The following is a 19,371-nucleotide window of genomic DNA, read 5'->3' on the forward strand; positions in this document are numbered from 1 at the left end:
GATCAGTATCTATCCATCTAACTGTATATGATTTCTTTCTTTATTGTCTATAATAATAATCTTTTTTTTTGATACAGTATTTGCTCCCTTTTTTGGGGGGGGATTGAGCACATGCCCCAAAATGATAATGAAGCTAGAGCACCCTGACTGAGAGGTTATGCTGAGAAGAAGGATGCATAATGAGTACAACAGTACCATCTTCTGGCGATATCTCCAAATGCAAATCGAGTGCTCTTTAACAAAAACAAATACAGATGCTGTGCAGCATGTACACGATTTTAATTCTCAAGTGTCGTGTATATATTTAACAGTAAAAGGTCTTATTTTAATGATCGCATAATTTTCATTAATTCACCTTCCTTACATTTATATATACGAGTGGGTCGCACTAAAGGTTTAATAGATGGCACACATTTATGTCTCGAATGCCATCATTCCTGTGACTCAACATAATTGTACACAATTAAAACTATCCATAGTACTTGGTTACTGATGTTATCAGTGGTCGTGTTCATGAGCAAAGCACGCGTTGTGTCTGTTGTAGTTGTATCGGTTTTGGGAACGCCCTGTTGGTCACCAAGAACTGCCAGAATTAATTTGTTTCTAGTCTGGTAGAAAAAAGCAACAAGCGAAATAAAAAGACGTATAAAAATACAACATAAATTGAAAAAAAACTTGTTAGTTTGATATAAACTTAGTATTGCATTATTTGTCAACAAAAACGTGATTTTATTAGTCTGGCATTTCTGCAAGTTTCCTCAGTTGGGTCCTGTCTTGGGTCCTTGGCAACGTCGAGGACGCGAAAATATTTGTTTTGAACATGTGAGGCCACGCTACCTGAATGTAGACCAGAATAAGATCTCGATTTCAATTTAATTTGTGTGTTTGTCAGTACCATGATGCCTGGTGACAACCAACCCAAAACTGTAGCAATAGCCTCGGACGCGACGACGGGAAACTGCCAAAATTGCTCCGTGTTGCACCAGGTCTGACACTCAAAGAAATCGTGTTTATTGTTTTAATCCGTGCAAATTGGTTTGCATGTACATTATCATTTGTTTGTCTGTCTTTGTCACTTCCAGAGTTTAACGGAATACGTGTCATCATTTTTATCACTGAAACAGAAGATTCTGGTTACTGAGTGAGTACTGATTTATGCACTGACATCAGAACAAGATAGAAGACTGTAGGTTTACTGAGTGTAGTTTTTTTCTTCTTCTGTAAACGTATTTGTTATTCCAATTGTCCAATATAACTATGCAGACGCTAAACTAACATATATCAACACAACAAGCTGTCAATTGCACATCCTCCATATTAATTTAAACTTGGGTATGTCTTTTTCAGTGATACAATTACTCTGCGACAACAGCACGAAGAGCTTCAAGGCCGATTGGTAACGTTAGAGCAAAAGACAGAAGATTATGAAGCTCTGCAAGCAGAGTTGGCAGAAAAAAAGGTATGAGTTCTCCAGAAAATACAATTTCCAAATTTACAAATACAATTTAAATTTGAATTTAGTATTGTACTAAATGTGGTTATTTCCCAACTTGCATTATTGTAGAGGATTCTTCAGGACTATGGTCAGATTTCTGAAGAGGTTGACAAGTTGAAGCAAGAAAACAGCATTACATTGGCTGAGTAAGTTATCATTCCAACAAAAATATTGCATGCAGTTTGTATGATTATGGTTTGAATGATTGTTTTCACTTTGTTTCCCTTTCCCCAGGAATGGGAAGCTTGAAAACCAACTCAAAGCCATGAAAGGTACTTTGAAGTCATATGATGGAGTGCTAATTTTATGATTGATGTCTACAATTTGCAAGTATTAGTTGTCATTTAAAACTCTTTCTTTTAAAAAATGTAGACCTCATGGAAACTCAGTCACTTGCAAATACACAACTGAAGCAGGAAAAAAACATGTTAGAAAATGATTTGCTGAATGTCCAAGTAAGTAAAAGTGAACTCTAGAACCAGTTTAACCCTCTTATGTCAATCTGTGTGTGGCATGTGAAATGTAACATTGCCTGTCTCTGTAGGTGTCTTTGAAAATGTCTGAAGAAAATGCAGCTAAAGTTGCACAATTGATCGAGGATCAAGACAGGATAACAAGCATGTAAGATTTACTTTTTCTTTTTAATCCTTATGTATGTGTCTTTAAGATGTTTGGGGTTCTAACTTACTGTTTTGTCCATTAACAGAAAAGACAAACTGGCAAGTAGTGTTACACTGCTTGAAGGTATTTTAAATATTCTATATTTATAAAAGCAGCTATATGCCTTGGATTTGTTACATCAGTACATGTTTCCTTGCTCCTTCAGAATTAGTTTCCCAAAGGAATCATCAAATATCACTGCTAAATAAGGAGAAGGACTTGCTGGAGAGAGGTGTTTTGGACCTCCAGGTGCAGTATATGAAGTAACATTTCTGATTGTGCATGAGGAAAGCACTCAAGAATTTACCCTCGTTAATTAAAATGGCACGTTGTATTTACAGGGAAGATTGGTAAAATTGGAGAGAGAAAGAGATAAAGGTAAGAAAAGTCATTGTACTCTGAAATCTATAACTTTACATGCACTTGCACTAGGTGAACAGCGCAGACTTCTTACAAATGCATCTACATTTTCTCTACCCAGAATATAGGAGTGTATCAACTCAGGCAAGAGCACCTCCAGGACATGAAGTTGACAAAGGTGTGCAGTTGATATAAATTACTTTACTAATAATATAAACTTCAATATTTTGTAACAAGTTTTAAATATTTCTTGTGGATTCCATTTTTACAGAAAAGGTTCGATCACTTCTGGAGCACTTGTGGGCATGTGTGGAACCGGAGCACCTGCAACCAGCCAAACTGTTGGATTTACATGGTAACATCTCAAGATTAAACTCACTGCAGCTTCCAGCTTTTTAATTATCGCCGTGTTCATGTTTTTCACACACATCCTCATTTTTTTTCTTGTAATTTTAGGGCACACCTCTCCGCAAAGCAAATGCATTCCTCAGAGCAATCAATGCCGGACTCCTTTCCACGGTGTTAGTGATATTCAAAGATCCTCCAGCCAGACAAAATCCTTTTCCACACAGTTGAAAACATCCCCTCGTGTACCAAAAAACAAGAAACAAGCGTCTCCGCCAACAATGAGTAAAAAGCCAGTGCAAGAATCCTTTCCAACAAACGATAATCTCCTGTCCGAACAAGTCAAACCACCTGAGACTTTTAACGCACCCAGCCTAGATGACTTGTTGGAATGGTTCAGGCCTCTACCTCACTGCCTGTCGCCACTATCTGTAAGACTATTTACAATGATTCAGTTACAGCAATTGCAGTTTTAAACGCAGCGTATGCTTTCTTAATCATCGATTGTTCACATGTTTTCTCATTCCATCCAGGAGAGCGGAACAGAGTATATGGAGACAGGGGAAAAAGAAACAGAACTCGTCACACCCGATCACTGTCTTCATGAAAAGGAGTTTCAGTACACTACATCAAAGTCACACCTTTCTCCAAAACTGCATTCAACAACACCCGAAGAAAGCCCATATTTGTCTAATGTCACAACACATGAAACTGAATGCACCTCCAATGTACACAAATCAAGTGTCACCATAGAGCTAAAGGGTGCAAGACCCAGCTCGAATGGTGAGGAAGTGCAGATTGAGGAGAACACTGTAGAGCAATTAGTATCATTATCTCCATCGGATCCAGATGCTTTAGTCGAGGATGCTCCAGAAAGTGCTATTATTAATGAGGAGCTGTGCTGCGTGGAACCTCACTCTAGTTGCGCTGCGAGCAAGGTACAAGAAAAAGACCATTGTAACTCTACAGAATTACAGAAACAAGCTCAAGGAGAGCCAATCACAGATGAGCCCATTATTACACAGAAAGATGCCAACAAAGTCCATGCCGCTCCTTGTGGGGAATCCCCTGAAGCAAACACTGTATGCAGCGTGGAAATATTGGATGTGTCGTCAATTTCTTTCTCGCCTTGCATCAACTCTGAACAGGGAGAAGCCGTTTCTGAAAAGAAAAACAACATTCAAGACTCAAGTCCCTGTGTGCCGGAACATCAAAATGGTGAAGATTTAAATCCTGAATATAATGCTGAGCATAATAGAGAGGACTTGGAAATGCAAGAAGATGAACCATGTATATCAAGCTGTGACATTAATTGTAGCATCATAAATACTGAAAGCGAAGACATAAAAGAAAATGGGGGATTATATGCAGACAAACAAGTGCAAAAAACAGTAAAAGCTGACGGGCCACCTCCGTCAGACTCAAGTAGCAACATACCAGCAGATGAAACCATTTCCAACCAGATACGCTGTGTTACAATAGCACCTCTGACCGATCTTCAGAATGACACTTTAAGAGAAAAGTCTCCTTCAGACACAACTGTCAACATTGAAAGTACACATTTGAAACAAAATGTGCATTTGCTGTGCCGTCAATTGAGTCGGTCCTGTTTATCATCCCGCCTCAATAGAAATGTGTCTGAAAACCATGCGAAAACTGTGAAAGATTATCCCGGAGTGCCCGGCAAACCCCTTTCACCAAGCAAAGTACCAGAACATTGTCAGAACAATTGTGTATTGGAAGAGGTTGTTGTCAAAGATTTGCCTGAAGACGCACCTTGCGATGGACAATCAGTCACCACTGGAGAACGTACTTCTGTAGATATGAATGGACAGAGTAAATCGGAGACCTCTGATGAAATGCCTGACGCACAAAACCGCGATAGGATCCAAAGTAGTACGTCCACTGCTATCATGGTGACGAGCGCAACTACAGAACCCATTCAGCGGTTGGAGTCCTTAGGTCACGTTCGCACTGAAATGGGTCCACCACTACCTCCTGTCCTCACTCCTCTGAAGACTCCTCCAAAAATAGGCAGAACAATCAATCCCAGGCATGCCATTGGAAAGCTTTCCTTTCCCTCCCCAATTGAGAATACGTTGGCCTCTCCTTCCACTCAGTTCCAGACCTCGGTGACTCCTGACAGTCTGACAGTTTGTCCATCTTCAACTCTCAGCAGTCCCCTTCCTCCAAACGGAGTCCCTTTGTCACCGCTTCAGTTTGGTTCTGCTACCCCAAAACATGCTGTGCCTGTCCCAGGTCGCCTACCTGCTCCGATAAATTCCTCACCGCAGGATAACTCAATGAGGATTCTGGACAGTATGTACCCGGAAATGTCTGCACGGGCTCGCACATTGAGCATTCTTCGAGGGAACCTTAGCATGAGCTCTTCAGAATGTTTAGCTTCACCACCATCAACTGACAGTCAGACATCCAGTTTTACAACAGTCACTTCCACCAAGACTGAAATGAGAGGAGAAAAACGACCTGCCACGGAGTCGCCTCCGTTTAGAAACAGCAAATCCCCCAGACTAAATGGCAGCTCTCCAAGTGGCAGCCAAGTAGCGCCTGCCTCTGCCTCCTTGACAAACGGTGGCCATAATTCAGCATCGCTTCAAACACCAAAGCACAAACCGCTGAAAAGTGCGGAAACGGTTCTATCAATGGCGTTGGAAGAACCTGTTGAGAAAAGTGTTTTTATCCGCCTTTTGGAGCGTATTGAACATCAGGCATTCGATTTGTTGCCTGTGATCCGAAGCCACATATTTGTTGGTAACCTGCCCACAAAACCTGTGCTGAGAGATGAGGAGAAGGAAGTCATTTCTGAGATTTCTCAGAGCACCTTGGTTAGTATGTACTTTATCACACACACACATTATTCATTTGAGTCTTGTGTCAATATTCTTTTTGCCGTTTCATCAATTCACTCATGTCTTTAATAACAATCTATATTATTTGATACAATAAATGTTGTACAAACTGTTTAAGCAAACAGAGTTGATGCAATGACAAATTCTGACCCTTCTGTTTGGCTGTGTTTTTTTCTTTACTTAAAGGCAGCTGATATGAAGTTGGCTATTTTGAGTAAACTCAAAACAGAAAAGGACATGTGTGAAAAGTATGCACAGGCCCTCTGCAGAGTCTACACAGCCATCTGTCGACAGGAGAGTGACTTTGAAAAGGCTCATATCCTGGCTTACAGCTTGCTTGTTGAAGGTTGGGAGTATTCCTTGTCCAACTACAAACATTTGATCATATATCGAACCCCTTGAGTCCATGCATTTGAATATTTTCTCTTTCCTGTTGCAGATTTCCCAAATGCCACCAAACTGATTTTGTTTATGACAACAACATGGCCCAGTGTTTTGTCTCACAACAGCCTTCTGTGCCAGGCTGTACACACAGTCACCAAACTTAAAGCTCCACAAGATCTCTCAAAGTTCCTGTCGGCATACCTCGGATGGGAAAAGGTAAAAGAAGGCATCAAACAAAACTTTGATAGCCTGTATTTAAACTACAGCAAGTTACAACTTACTGTAATGCTTGCATTTGGTTGTCTGACCAATCTTACAGAATTCTGTTGGCTAGTTAGCAAATTGTATGAATACATTATTTGTATATAACTCTCGTAACATGAAGTCATGGTGTTTTGTGTCAAATTGAAGAGGCCTACTGAAACTGAATCTCTCTTTGTGTCCCTACAGAACCCGCCCTGTGATATTGACCCTCTGATTTCTAAGACGCTGTCAGAGATGAAGTCGGGTTCCAGGCTGTATTTCTTGAAACACACTCGTTATGGTACCGACCTGGGAACAGAGGCTTGGGAACAGGTCTTCACTTTGCATCTCCTTTGTGCACAAAAGTCATGGAAATGGATCTATGACAATGTCTTGAGGTACTAAATCATTTTGAAATTGCCCTCCACCTATTTCTCATTAAAAATCTGAAACTGATATTTGCACATATTGGCTACTTTTCTGAAATTAACTTCTCCATCGGAAAGTCTTGCTTAAGTATTGTGATTAATTATTTTTTGACTCTTTCTTTATTATTATTTTTTCTGGAATGGAGCAATGTTCTCAATAATCTTTTTCTGCACTTCCAGTAAAGAGTTGTGGCCACTTATGAACAGCTGGATGTCACAGCCTCGAGATCAGCAAGTGCCAATCTCTGATGAGACAGTTGCAACTGTCTTCCGGCTAATTGGTTAGTTGTGTTTGGTACTCACAATCACTCACAATCCCACCATCAACAATGATGCAAAGAAGCATTTATTTATGCATCTATTTATTGTATTGATTGATTTGAACAGGAATGCTAGGTCAGCTGGGAATCAAGGAGAAGAACATTTCTTCAGTGTCAACTGTGGCCAATGTCATCAATACTTTTGGGAGACACTGCCAAAGTGAAGGTATGAAACAAGAGCAAAAAGCTAAATTATTCACATTATTATCTGATGTCCCAACAACCAAATACAGCACAGTGTGGATTTTATGATGACCAAGACTTCTAATTTCAGTGTTTTTATTTTCATGGCCAGGTATACCGTGGGAAGTGCAGTTAGCAGCTATGTACTGCATGTTTGACTTGTCCCCATGCAACCCCAAACAGGCCCTGGACGGACTTGCAGGTTGGCGAGAAGAAGCATCACAAAGTATTCCCTCTTTTGTCACGAGCTGCATTTTTCAGCTTGGCTCAATCTGCAGACAGGTCTAGACATAAGTGATGTGTGTTTCACAGACTTGGTTATTTACAAAACCTCTACATAATTTATTTCAAAATATAAAGAGAGTGCTATCATCTTGCACATCTCCAGTGTACGCTTTACAATTTTCAGCCTTTTATGAAAGTTCTTGAAGGCCATGTTAAGGTATCAACAGACTAGTGAAAGCTATTTCTAGAGGAATTTGAAAAGAAAGGTAACATTAGGTAATGTGATGACTTGAGGCATGCTGTGCAAGTTTACTGTTAGTAGTTTTACACTCCTGTCCAGTCATCTGCACATTGTATTGATTTGAAGTTTGTTTCTTGTTATGGCCATTCGTTTTCAGGCCGGACAAGCAAAATTACATGGAACAAACATTGTAGTTTGCATTATTTCTGATTAAGTATTTTAACTGTTAACGTTCTGTCCAACAGACACAGGCATTGAGTTGTGGTGAGACATTTTAGCTTGTTAATTACGTTGATGTATGTATGCAAAACTGATGTGATTGAAAAGGTATCATGTAAATAAGTTTTCTATGAAAAGTGCACCAACAGTAAATGTTTGTACAGTTTCAGATTATTTATTTTTTGTTATTAAATTTAACGTTTTTTTTATTTTTATATACATTCTGTGTTTTTGACATGCTAAGACTCGAGTGTAAGGATACTGTTTAGTATATGTAAACATGTACCCTAACCCTTTTATTGTATGATGCAGCTATCCTGCACTGGTTACTAAAGACACATTTAACAGCAACTTAATACGGTCTTTCAAAATAAGATGTACTATGTACATTGTTGGAAACTCTCATTTGAAATAAAGCCACCAATGATGAAAACATTGTAATTTTAGTCTTGCACTTAGTTACTTGTCCATTGAGATTGGTTGGTTTACCTCAGAAAAGCAAATCTTAACTGTTGGTGAATTTTCTCCGGCATTGTAACTATTAATGCAACTATGCATTGAAGTCTCAAGTTATTGAATAAAGGTGATGTGGGCTCATATTTGCCCACATTGGAAATTATTCTACTTGCATTCTTTATTTGAATTGGAATTGTTTTGTTCATGTTAGTATTCTATCTTTTTAACAATAATCTAAATTCTGGAATCATATTAGTTGCGCTTTTATTCAAAGAAATCTTGCATGTTTTTTATTAACCATTTCTAAAATTGAAACAAGTGTCCTGTAAAGCCAATCTAAACTATTTTCAATTTCCGGCGTAAACTTCTGGTGCTCTGTCCGCTAATTTGACGCATGTGGCGGTGCTGAGAGGTGTGTTTAAAGATTTAAATCCCCACACATGCGCAGATGCAGGAGAGTGCTGCTGGGTGCGCCATTTTTGCTGGTTGACATGGGGAGCGGAGTTGGACAATCCGTATTTTAACAACCACGCCAGACTCCGGACATGAAGCTATTCAAGGATAACAAGTAAACCAGATCGGTAGGCAACCATTTGTTTGCTTGAGTGCAACGTGTTACATTTTGCCCACTTGCTTGCCATTTTTCCGTTGAGAGGTTGTCGGTCAAACTCGAGTCCGATGGATCCCAGGACCGCTTGGATCCAGCCGGAGCAGAAGGGACCTGCCAATTCACTATGGATGCACATTTGGGAAACGTCTCAGGGATTTGCCACAAATCCCGGCACTGACGACCGCATTCAGTACCAAGGCGACAACGTAATGTTCAACGCAATCTCAACGGACTCCAATGCTGAATATTGTAAAAGTGTGGCTGCTCCGACACCGCCGCCGCCGCCGCTCGGTGTCGTGATCGGGAAACTGTCGAAGCGAGAAAGCGGTGAAGAGAGGGGGAGCGCCCGGAGGAAGGGCTCCTTGTCCCCGTCTTCCTCGTCTCCGGACTCGGAGGCCGAGAGCTCTTCTCCCTCCGGCTCTTCTCTCCAAATAGACAATTTAAACGTCGCCGAAGAGGCGAGCAGGTTTTTACAGTACGGCGAACACGAGCAGGACGAGAACGACGCGAGGCGGCAGCAACACCCACCTCCTCCGCCTCCTCCTCCTCCGCCACCGCCTCCTCCTCCGTCGCTCCACGCTGCTACTCAACATTGTCGCAGCAGGCAACAATCTGGCGGCCACACCCCCGCCAGGATGAAGAATCAACACGGGAACAAGCAGCGCCTTTACTATCAGACATCGGGCCGGAGGAGGTATCTGAACCGAGCCAACTCGTTTCACGGCGTCAACCCGCTGCTGACCAACGGCAGCGGTGGACAACGCGCAGACTCCTCCTGCAGCCTCTGGAAGACGAGGCGCTACAGTCCCGGGGTCAATGGGTAGGTCTGAGTAGGTACAGTGCAGGGGTCGCACAAGGTCCCTCAAAGTCTGCATGTGGTCACTTTTGATTTTAGTGTAGCATGTGTCCTGTGTTTTAAATAAAGTTTAAAATCAAATAATTCCTGATGGACCACTACTAATAAACTGGTTTTATATGGATGTTTTCTGGATGTGCAAAGATGCAATGATCACGACTATATTTCACTACCAAAATATTTGTCTATGCAAATCCCTGATGAATGAAGATACATAAGATTCAGGAAGGCAAATAGTTTGCTCTGCTTTGTGTAAACGTCTAATTTGTTATACTGATTACCTTCCCGTGACCACAGCTCGAAAGATCTCATTTTACACAGAATGCTCTTGTTTTGGGTTTCAAGGTTGAGGTCTGCTCAGGACAGAGGTGAATCTAGTCTAGAGCGGTACAGGACCAGTGAAAATTCCTCAACACTTTGCCTTATCACTAGGGCTGTCACTCATGACATTTTTAGAATAAATATTTCAGTCTATTTTTTTAACATATTCAATTAATGTTTTGTTACTTACCTGGACTGAATAATAAGCCTGTTTCTTTGCTACCATACAGTCTCCATGAAGAGATAGTTGACTTCTTCAACTTCATGTCACCGCGTCCAGAGGAGGAGGCCATGAGAAGAGATGTTGTGAACAGGATCGAGAGCGTCATAAAGGAACTTTGGCCCGCTGCACAGGTTTGTGTTGGAAGGAGTTACTTGGGCGCACCATTACAAATTTAGGTCTGCCGTTTTCCCACGATTTCCAGATTCAGTCTGCAAAATACTTTTTTTCTTTGCATGGGTAACAGTCAAATGATACTTCACTTCCATATGCTGACAATTACAAATGTATGTTCTATCTAATTAATTTTAATTTGACTGGATAGTATGGCCGTGGTATAAAATTTGACTATTTACTGAAAGGGAAGGTACAGATGCAATCGGAAACTATTTGTTGAAAGAAACTGTCTGGCTGATTTGAAATATTTTGTTCCCCTTTTTATCACTTTCCCATTTCTATCACTGTATATTGTCTGGCTGTCAACTGATATTAGGATTATTTCAATGTTTTCTCTAGGTGGAGATATTTGGCAGCTTCAGCACAGGTCTCTATCTACCAACCAGGTAGTGTTCACTTTTGAACATTCATGCCTTCTCTGTCTGAAAACAAATGTTGTGTTATTGATAACTGAAAGGGGAAAAGCAAAACATCAACTTGCTGCTTGGCAAGACACTATTCATGATTTTTTTTTTTTTAGGGGGTGGGGGCCTTAAGCATAGCAACTGTTTGCCATCCAACCTGTTACTAATAAAAAAATATGCAATGGAATATAAAATGTGTTCATTAAAAATTCTAACTAATTCAGGCTGAACAAAAACTATGCAGTCAAAAGTGGGTTCCCCCCCCAATAAATTGTTACATGAGCTCATACATCTTCCTTGGGTCGTCAGTGACATTGACCTGGTGGTGTTTGGAAAGTGGGACCACCCCCCACTGCAGGAACTAGAGCAAGCACTGAAGAGACACAATGTCTCAGGGCCATATCCCATTAAAGTTCTCGACAAAGCTTCTGTAAGTCACCGATCTCAGAGACATTTTGTTTGGTTGGTTCGTTGCGACCGCTGGTTAATTGCTGTCTGTGCTTGTATGCTGATTCCAAGTGTCTCTTTGTCCCCCTACCCCCCAGGTGCCCATCATCAAGCTCACAGACCACAAAACCGAGGTCAAAGTTGATATCAGCTTTAATGTAGAGACTGCTGTCAAAGCAGCACACTTCATTAAGAGCTACTTAAAGGTAAGATTTCATACCCCTGAACAGTATCCACGGCAATTTGTCATTTTTTTGTTTCGTAATGCATGGCGTCCGTCTTGCAGAAATACACAGTTTTGCCTCCCTTGATCTTCGTACTGAAGCAGTTCCTACTCCAGAGGGATCTCAATGAAGTCTTTACAGGAGGCATCAGCTCTTACAGTCTCATACTGATGGCTATCAGTTTCTTACAGGTACACTTTTAGACCTAATGTGAGCATTTCAATTCTGAAGTGATAAAAAAATGCAGGAGGATCTTTGGAACATCAATGTAAAGTTTTGTTCTTATTCTGCTTCCAACAATTTTCTCTGGCTTCCTCTGACATTCCAAATTGTCCATAGCGAGGGGATCAAAAAGAAGACAAGCAAAACCCAGTGAAGAGTCAGCTTGATGCTGACTCCCACTTGATCTAAAAGACAAATACTCAGTTTGTTGTTGTTGAAAATTATCTGTGTCTTTTCAGTTCAATCTCTAAATTCAGAAAAAGCATGGAGTTCTAACAAAGTTCAATTCAGTACAGTTTTGTATTTGCAAAGTGCCCAAAATAAATTGGGTAGGCACCAGTTATACGTGGCCTTGATTTGAGGACAAATGGCATCTATACTTGTATATTAGTCCACTTACTCCTAACGAATGATGTGGTAAAATGGTTGTCCCTTTAAGCAACTCTTACGATTTACTTGCCTTGGGATGTATTTTGATATGGAGCCGTGCCATTTAGTTTTCTCTCATTTCCTGATCAGCTGCACCCTCGCATTGACACGCGGCGTACCAACATCAACCTGGGCATTCTGCTGATTGAATTTTTCGAGCTGTACGGGCGCGACTTCAATTATATGAAGATGGGCATCCGAGTGAACGGGGGGGCCTACTTATCCAAAGAGGAGATGCTCAAAGCTATGGGGAATGGCAACAGGACTTCTATGCTCTGCATAGAGGATCCAGTACAGCCAGGTTAGAAGTGGTTTTTTTGCTTGTCCATTTCACTGTATATTGTATCTCAATTGACACATTTATTTCGTACTTTGATAACATGTTGTTCTTGTATTTTACAAGACTACTTTTGTTTCGTTAGAAGTTGATGTGGGTATTTACCGTTGATAGGCAATGATGTGGGCCGAAGCTCATATGGAATCTTGCAAGTCAAGCAAGTGTTTGACTTTGCTTACATGGTCCTGAGTCATGGTGTGTCTCCCCTTGCTCGGGCATACCCCAACAAAGAGTATGAAAGGTAGGTATTTCTTTGTGCGTGTCTGTGTTTCCAGGCATGGGCAGATATTACATTCTGACAGTGATAACTTTAAGAAAAAATATCACATTATTAAATTTACAGCTGTAACTATTTTTAGGGACATTGCACAAAAATTTAAATAGCAAAAGACATCCATATAAGGATACCGGACCGGCGTTAGCTCTGTTAGCTCCCCTCTGTCCTTCCTTTCCCTTCCACTTCTCTCTGATCTCTTCAAGTGCCTTCAAAAACAATAAAGGTCATTACCGGTGACTGACAGTCTTACTGTTTTTGGAACCTTGACTTTTCAAAACCATGTTAATCAGCCCATGCCTATGTTTGTCTGTCAACATAGAGAATAAGGCCAAAAGATCTGTTTTCATAAAGATTAATATCACCGCTGTTTTTGTTTTGCAGTACTTTAGGTCGGATTATCAAAGTTTGCCCGGAGGTTCTGGCCTACAGGGACTGGACTATTAAAACATGGGGAGCTAAGCAATATGCCAACCAGCAGAACCATGGTGTGCTATTAATTTCAATGAAGAATTACCGTCTTCTATGGAAGAAATAAGCTTTTGAATCAAGGATGTATTCTCAATACAAAAGTTTATCCTCCTAATATACTCTTGTTTTGTTGGCATTCAGATGTAGAGACTTGTGAGCAGGACCTTGCCAGATTGATGCTGGTTTCAGTGGAGGATCAGCGAGACACGGCCTCCCCCCTCAGTGCTGATTCCTCCTCGTCCTCTCCAGTCTTCCTCAACAGCCCTCAGCACCATTCTTCGTCCTCCTCCCCCAGCTCAAGTTCTTCCTCCTCCTCCTCCTCTGGGAGTGACATTGTAAGGCCAAATATTTTGTCTTCAAACATTGAGTATATAAATTAAACCATTCAGGCATTGAGAAATGTCAGGATCATGTGGTCAGTATTTGATGCCTAATGAACTTTTTTTGCATCCAACTCTTGAAAGTAAAGATTTCTTTGTTTCGTTCAGGAGTCTGATCCCCCTCAAAGGACTAATGGAGTCCTTCCCCAGTCCCTCAACTTGGCTCAAGTCCATTTTATAATGCAAATGGCTGCACATCCAGCAGGCTTTATCCACACCCCACCACAGGTTGGTTTCATCAGTTGGCGAACGTATTATTATATATCTAAAACAGACTAAACATGGATTCAGTGTGTACTTTATTAATCAAGTGAGGGGAATTGAGTGTTGCGCATGACTGCCACCCTCCTGCCACAACACACTGTTTTGGGTTTGCACTAAAAAAAAAAAAAGCCTCATTACATAACATTTCAGGTCCAGGTCCAATTGTCCCTGAAAACCTAACCCAGTGCTCTCGATCCCTCTCTGATTGCCAGTTCTACCATGAGAGTCTACCATCAGTCGGCATGTTGCAGCGACAAATGGCACAAACTGCAGTCTCCCAGCACTCCAACTCTACAAGCCCTCTACCCAGCCCCCTCCACCAACTCCACCACCCCCAGTTGGGAGGGCAGCACCAGCATGCCTTCACCATTCGCCCAGACTCCCAGGGCTCATTTGAGCCACACAAATTTGGCTTCAAGCACAACCAAAGCAGTAGACTCCGTGTTCAAAGCCACTCCCAAGGTAGTTTCAGTCCCCAGCGGCGCTTTGTTCCTCAGGGCCACAATACGGAACCAGGTTTGAGGAGCCAGCAGCAGTATAACTGCAACACCTGGCGACGCAGGAAAAGGGAAAATCTCCTAGTGCTGAATCAGAGCAGATGAAGCATTGAAGAGCACTGATATGAGCTACTACTTTTAAAGACCTTGCTCGGGTCATCACAAACTGTTGCATAGCTAAGCCAGTTTTTTTGCAACTTTCACTGGAAGTCAATTCAGATTGTCTCCAATTGTTTCAAGTGACCAGTACTCCATTTTTGCTTCTGTTCTGCCAGCACGAAGCAATTCCTTACCTGTGGCAGGTGAAGGACTGTGGTCTTAACTGTACTTGTAGAGCCTCAAAGGTTTTCCCTTTAGAAACACTCCCTCCACATTGGAAGCACACCAGCACCAGAGTTGAGTTGACAGCCCAGACATGGTCCTCACCACTGTCACTTCCATTAAGCCTTTCAGAAAGCCAAGTCCATGTGCCATAGTAGTGAACGGGTTCATCTAGCCTTACCCTTGGTCCCTGTCAGTTTTAAATCTTGAGCCTTTTAGGTGAGTTCTCCCCCTTTGACTAATTTCTTACTCCGAATGCATCATTCCTATTGCAACGCTCTTACAGCTTGAACGCCAGTTCTTTCGAGTGAAGCGACGCACTACCTTTCTAGCTATGCAGCACAACGCTGACTCGATGTTTTTCGGTGTGATGGCACAAAAACGGATCTTCTCAAGTGCTTAAACTGTGATGACTTGTTTGAATGTACTGAGTAGTGTTTATGTGTTGGAAGTTCGCTCGTGTTTGTCACGGAAGGATTTTTTTGTTGTTGTTCACATTGTCACTTTAATTTTGTTGCATTCATGTGCAATAGTGGGTTGCTTTTATTTAATTTATTTCACAATTTTATGTTTTCTTTTCTTTTAGTGTCCCCCCCACACCCACAATTTATTTTACTTTACTTTTTTTCCCCCCCAGCCCCTTTACTCAAATCCTCATTGACATGTGCAATATCTGGAATTTTAAGGGCCTTGATTGAATGTGTTCTGCTTTCCAACTCAAGGGGGAGCTGGTGTAGTGGCATGAGAATTGCGCCAAACAATCTCATGGCCTTTACTGTTTAATCTACATTAAATTACGATCAATTAGAATTAACACATTTGTCTATTCCCTACCCCTTCCCCCAACCAGTAGTTATCATTTTAATCATCACTTTTTGTTTGTTTTATTTGGGTGTCTTTCCATGAAGGGGACTACTATGGAAAGATGATTTTGTTTTTGTTTTTTTACCATTTGTTTCCTTTCGTCATTTCAAAACTATTTGGTGCTACTTCTAACCAGCAAAGTGCTTTTGTTCTGCCTTTATCTGCTTTAATTCTTTAAAAGCAAAAAGGCCCACTGCCTTCTTGGAAGACCAAATTCCCAAATACATAGCTGAAACTTTGGTTCAATGTTTCCCGCTAGATTTAGTACACATCCATTATCACAGAATTGAGAATCATTACAAATTGTAAGAGGCCCATTAACGTTCATCTGCATGTTTTAAGTCCAAACCTAAACTTGTAAGAAATCTTTATGATGGTGAGGGAATGAGGTCTGGCTTGTTCAGTGTTACAGGGGTTTGGTGGAGCCTTTGACAAAACAATGTTTTGCCAAGTTGTTTTGCCATCCCGAGTACCAAACTGATGCGATTAGCATAGTACTGGAAATCTTTTTGGGGCAGCTTTTGTTAAGATATCCCAAGATAATCTGTGAGTGATTCCATCTTTATACACCAAATCAATCCCACCTTGTATCTGTGTAATTAAGGATGTGTAAATGACTGACTTATAGCTGTATCCTTTTTTCCCCAAGTCTTAAGTTTTTCTATTTTTTTAATAAACTTTTTAAATGCCATTTTTTTGATATTGTGTATTATGTTGATGCGCAACAAACTGATATTTATGATTTATTACTCTTTAATTTGGAAAGGGAAAAAATATAAAGATATTTCTCATTGTATTTTGTCAAGAAATGTAACAGAAATTGCAAACTAAGACAATGGGATTTTTCCTCACTGTATTTTGGAAAGAAATGGGAACTTTTATTATTTTTGATAGATCTCTGTCAGGATCATCGGCGCCACTCTTATTGAGGAAAAATTGTCTTTGTCCATGTACCCGAGGCTTCTACTTGTAATGTCAAAATGAAGTGTATATTGGACATTAGATTCAAATTTAAAATAGTACCAAATATACAAACTGAACTTAATCTAGATAAATTTGCAGGGAAATTCTCGATTCCAAAACTGAATATGAATACCCGCAAAAGTTCCAATAATTCTGAATGATCAGAGTCAGTCAAAATATAAAGTACTTTTGAAAACAACTGCAAATATTGGAGCAGTTTAATTTGTGCTCTTTGTAATTCCTGTAGCACACAGAAGAGAGCACTGCTAGACTGTTTTATTTTGCCTTGCTGTGGCCAATTACTTTTAAATGGTAACCAATGAACAAGAAAAGGTCATCTCTGCTGATCAATTTTCAAAACAACAAATGGAATGCATGCCTGTTGTATTTGACTCTATTCAGATAAGTGAAGGTTGGATGGATGATAAAAGATGACATACACACTGGACATATTTAACTCTACAGGCCCACATTAGCTAACATACTTTGCTGTTTTGGGAAATTCTGATTGGATTTATAAAAGCTTCACTACACTCAAATTAGGAAACTTTTATCATGAGACAATCTTGGGGAATAACAATGCATGTACATACCAGTGTTGCCTAATTACTATACAATGAAACATAAGTAACCTGTTTCATTTACAGAAAAAAAATACATAAACAGATTACAGGTACATTAACATTTTTTAAACTTTTGCAGGACATTTATGTGGGCAGAGAGACGTTGGTTGTTGACCTGTGCTCTGATCGCCCGCTTTAAAGCAAGTGGTTTCCTTTTCTAACCTTTTATGGAGTTAAGTGGATAAATAGTTACATTAAAGATCAATGGAGCACCGTTGTCCATTGTAGGGAAAGTCGTGCTTGACCATTAAGGCAAATGACACTGGCCAGCTTGGCACTCTATACATTTCTTTCCGACTATGACAAAGAAATTAATGTGAGCTCTCGCGCTCTCCCCGTCTCTTTCTCTGTGTGTGTATGTTTGGTTCAATTTTTTGTTTCTCATGATGTGGAATGTGGTTGTACACCAGTGTTCTCAACGAGCTCAGACCTAATTCTGTTTGTCAAAAAGAAATGTCGACTAGATTTCCTTGGGTTGTGCTGTCGATCTTGTTCTCCCAGTGAGTGTTTGTGATCAAAGGCCCAGCTGTGTTTGTTGCGCTTTCAAAACATATTTCTATCAGGAAGCTATTTATGACTTGAAGCCACTAAGGGATGTTGTGTGCACAAAAGTGTCCAAATCATTCATACAGAAGTCAGACATATATTGTGTTTATTTTTTTCTTCCATACATTATATCACATGATATAACCAATGTATATATATGTTTTTTAAGATATATTTTTACTCTTTTACTGCCAATGACACGCAGCTATGTCGATAGTATACAAAGTGGGGGTGCCACTTTGCCAATGACTCTCTCTCTTTGCGAGCTGCTGGTAGCTCAAGATCTACTTAATGGGGCTTAATATGACTACAGTAGGCCACTTCACCGTTTACAATTCGAGTTTTCTGTGGATGCTTTATGATCTTTATATTTTGCCTTGAATAATAACGATCTCTGCCCAGGACCCTTAATATCGTCACTAATGAACCATAGATGCAGTAGAATCCCAAGCATTGTAAAATGTTTCTCTTTAGTATTTTACTTCGAACATTTAAATCTGTGTGGTGTAAACCTAGTTTTGTATTACTGCTTCCATATTTGCTTTTTCCCTCTGGTGGCTTTATAGATGGAAGCACTTAAGCAAATCCATCTGCCACTCAAAGATAATTAATTTAATAAGTGTGTTTACAAACATTGCATGATGAGACGTAGCTTTGAGGCATGGCCTTCAACGAGCAAAAAAATAATAATCTGCTTGTTGTTGGATATTATGTCTATTCCACTATTTCACAGCATGTACTGTATGATGTTCTCTCTTCAAAAAAAAAAACATAATTAATTGAACAGGACATAAGCATTGATGGACACTTTATTTTTAATTACTTACATAACCCTGGCAGCTGAATCTTTTCTTTATTCTTGTTCAAATGGAACAAAGCTTCTCATGGGCTCATGATGTTTTCATTTGCCCTTGGGTTGTGTGAATGCGTGGCTCTGACAATATGCAGGCGAATCTTTGACTAGCACTCATAGATTTACCTTATGAGAGAACATTTAAAATCTGGTTGACATGGCCGTACAAGGCCATGCTGCTGTGGCGATCCCAAGAAGAACTGACTGATGTTTCGCTCCAAGACCTCAATATTGGAATCTCGTATATCAGCTGTGGCCACAGTGGTCTCAGCTGGATTCCGTGCTGATAAATGCATGTCTAGTCCTGGAAGTGTTGACATTTCCACTGCTGACAACCAGGTCTTAAAGTCCTCCTAGGTTAACCTAATAGATGCTGTTCCACCTTCTCCAGGGTCTTCACAGGCTTCTCAGAGACTGATGGGATAAGAACTCCATCAACATGGATGCGGTGCTTGTCCCCTACCTTCCTCGAGACAAGACATTTGACCACTTTCTCACCCATGCAATGAGCTCCTCCAGACCTTAAAGGAGCAAGCGACATTCCGTCATTGATGTTCCTGTAACCAACAGATCGTCCATGAAGGCTCTAATCAGGGTAAGGTGCATACAAATAATTGCTTACATTAAGTAAACTCGCAT

At 40.5% G+C, this 19,371-nt stretch overlaps 3 protein-coding genes across 4 annotated transcripts in view; all 3 read left to right on the forward strand.

Moving 5' to 3' along the window:
- Positions 1 to 725: 725 nt before the first annotated feature.
- ice1 (KIAA0947-like (H. sapiens)) lies at positions 726 to 8,592 on the forward strand. Of its 2 annotated transcripts, XM_085917938.1 has the most exons (21): positions 726 to 822; positions 893 to 986; positions 1,083 to 1,141; positions 1,348 to 1,459; positions 1,565 to 1,641; positions 1,730 to 1,767; positions 1,868 to 1,950; positions 2,040 to 2,116; positions 2,202 to 2,239; positions 2,322 to 2,404; positions 2,497 to 2,533; positions 2,637 to 2,693; positions 2,787 to 2,870; positions 2,972 to 3,291; positions 3,394 to 5,706; positions 5,917 to 6,076; positions 6,170 to 6,330; positions 6,565 to 6,755; positions 6,966 to 7,066; positions 7,173 to 7,271; positions 7,401 to 8,592. In XM_085917938.1, exons 2-21 carry the CDS (start codon positions 897 to 899, stop codon positions 7,574 to 7,576), a joined length of 4,356 nt encoding a protein of 1,451 aa, XP_085774064.1. In that variant the 5' UTR covers positions 726 to 822; positions 893 to 896; the 3' UTR covers positions 7,577 to 8,592. The 2 variants fall into 2 exon arrangements, with proteins under 2 accessions (XP_085774064.1, XP_085774063.1); XM_085917937.1 differs by having other exon boundaries at positions 773 to 986.
- Positions 8,593 to 8,862: 270 nt separating this feature from the next.
- Positions 8,863 to 16,456, forward strand: LOC147052169 (terminal nucleotidyltransferase 4A-like). The gene is made up of 13 exons (XM_085917939.1): positions 8,863 to 9,010; positions 9,085 to 9,859; positions 10,447 to 10,570; positions 10,953 to 10,999; positions 11,327 to 11,447; positions 11,563 to 11,670; positions 11,751 to 11,879; positions 12,430 to 12,640; positions 12,791 to 12,917; positions 13,335 to 13,438; positions 13,563 to 13,756; positions 13,910 to 14,029; positions 14,278 to 16,456. Exons 2-13 carry the CDS (start codon positions 9,108 to 9,110, stop codon positions 14,665 to 14,667), a joined length of 2,427 nt encoding a protein of 808 aa, XP_085774065.1. The 5' UTR covers positions 8,863 to 9,010; positions 9,085 to 9,107; the 3' UTR covers positions 14,668 to 16,456.
- A 2,296-nt stretch (positions 16,457 to 18,752) lies between these two features.
- Positions 18,753 to 19,371, forward strand: part of adcy2a (adenylate cyclase 2a) — a 32,092-nt gene continuing 31,473 nt past the window's right edge. The window contains exon 1 of the mRNA XM_085919440.1: positions 18,753 to 19,327. The gene's annotated coding sequence lies outside the window, so the exon portion shown is untranslated. The remainder of the gene's footprint in view (positions 19,328 to 19,371) is intronic.

This window comes from Syngnathus leptorhynchus, chromosome 8 (assembly GCF_054491065.1).
Source record: "Syngnathus leptorhynchus isolate UIUO chromosome 8, UIUO_Slep, whole genome shotgun sequence".
NCBI lineage: Eukaryota > Metazoa > Chordata > Actinopteri > Syngnathiformes > Syngnathidae > Syngnathus > Syngnathus leptorhynchus.

Excerpts from the sequence above, each read along its gene's own strand:
- LOC147052169 (XM_085917939.1), top strand. The coding sequence starts at position 9,108 with ATGGATCCCAGGACCGCTTGGATCCAGCCGGAGCAGAAGGGACCTGCC. Across the intron at positions 10,571-10,952 it reads AACTTTGGCCCGCTGCACAG|GTGGAGATATTTGGCAGCTT; the intron begins GTTTGTGTTGGA and ends TGTTTTCTCTAG. Across the intron at positions 11,000-11,326 it reads GGTCTCTATCTACCAACCAG|TGACATTGACCTGGTGGTGT; the intron begins GTAGTGTTCACT and ends TTGGGTCGTCAG.
- ice1 (XM_085917938.1), top strand. The coding sequence starts at position 897 with ATGATGCCTGGTGACAACCAACCCAAAACTGTAGCAATAGCCTCGGAC. Across the intron at positions 1,768-1,867 it reads CCAACTCAAAGCCATGAAAG|ACCTCATGGAAACTCAGTCA; the intron begins GTACTTTGAAGT and ends TAAAAAATGTAG. Across the intron at positions 6,756-6,965 it reads ATCTATGACAATGTCTTGAG|TAAAGAGTTGTGGCCACTTA; the intron begins GTACTAAATCAT and ends CTGCACTTCCAG.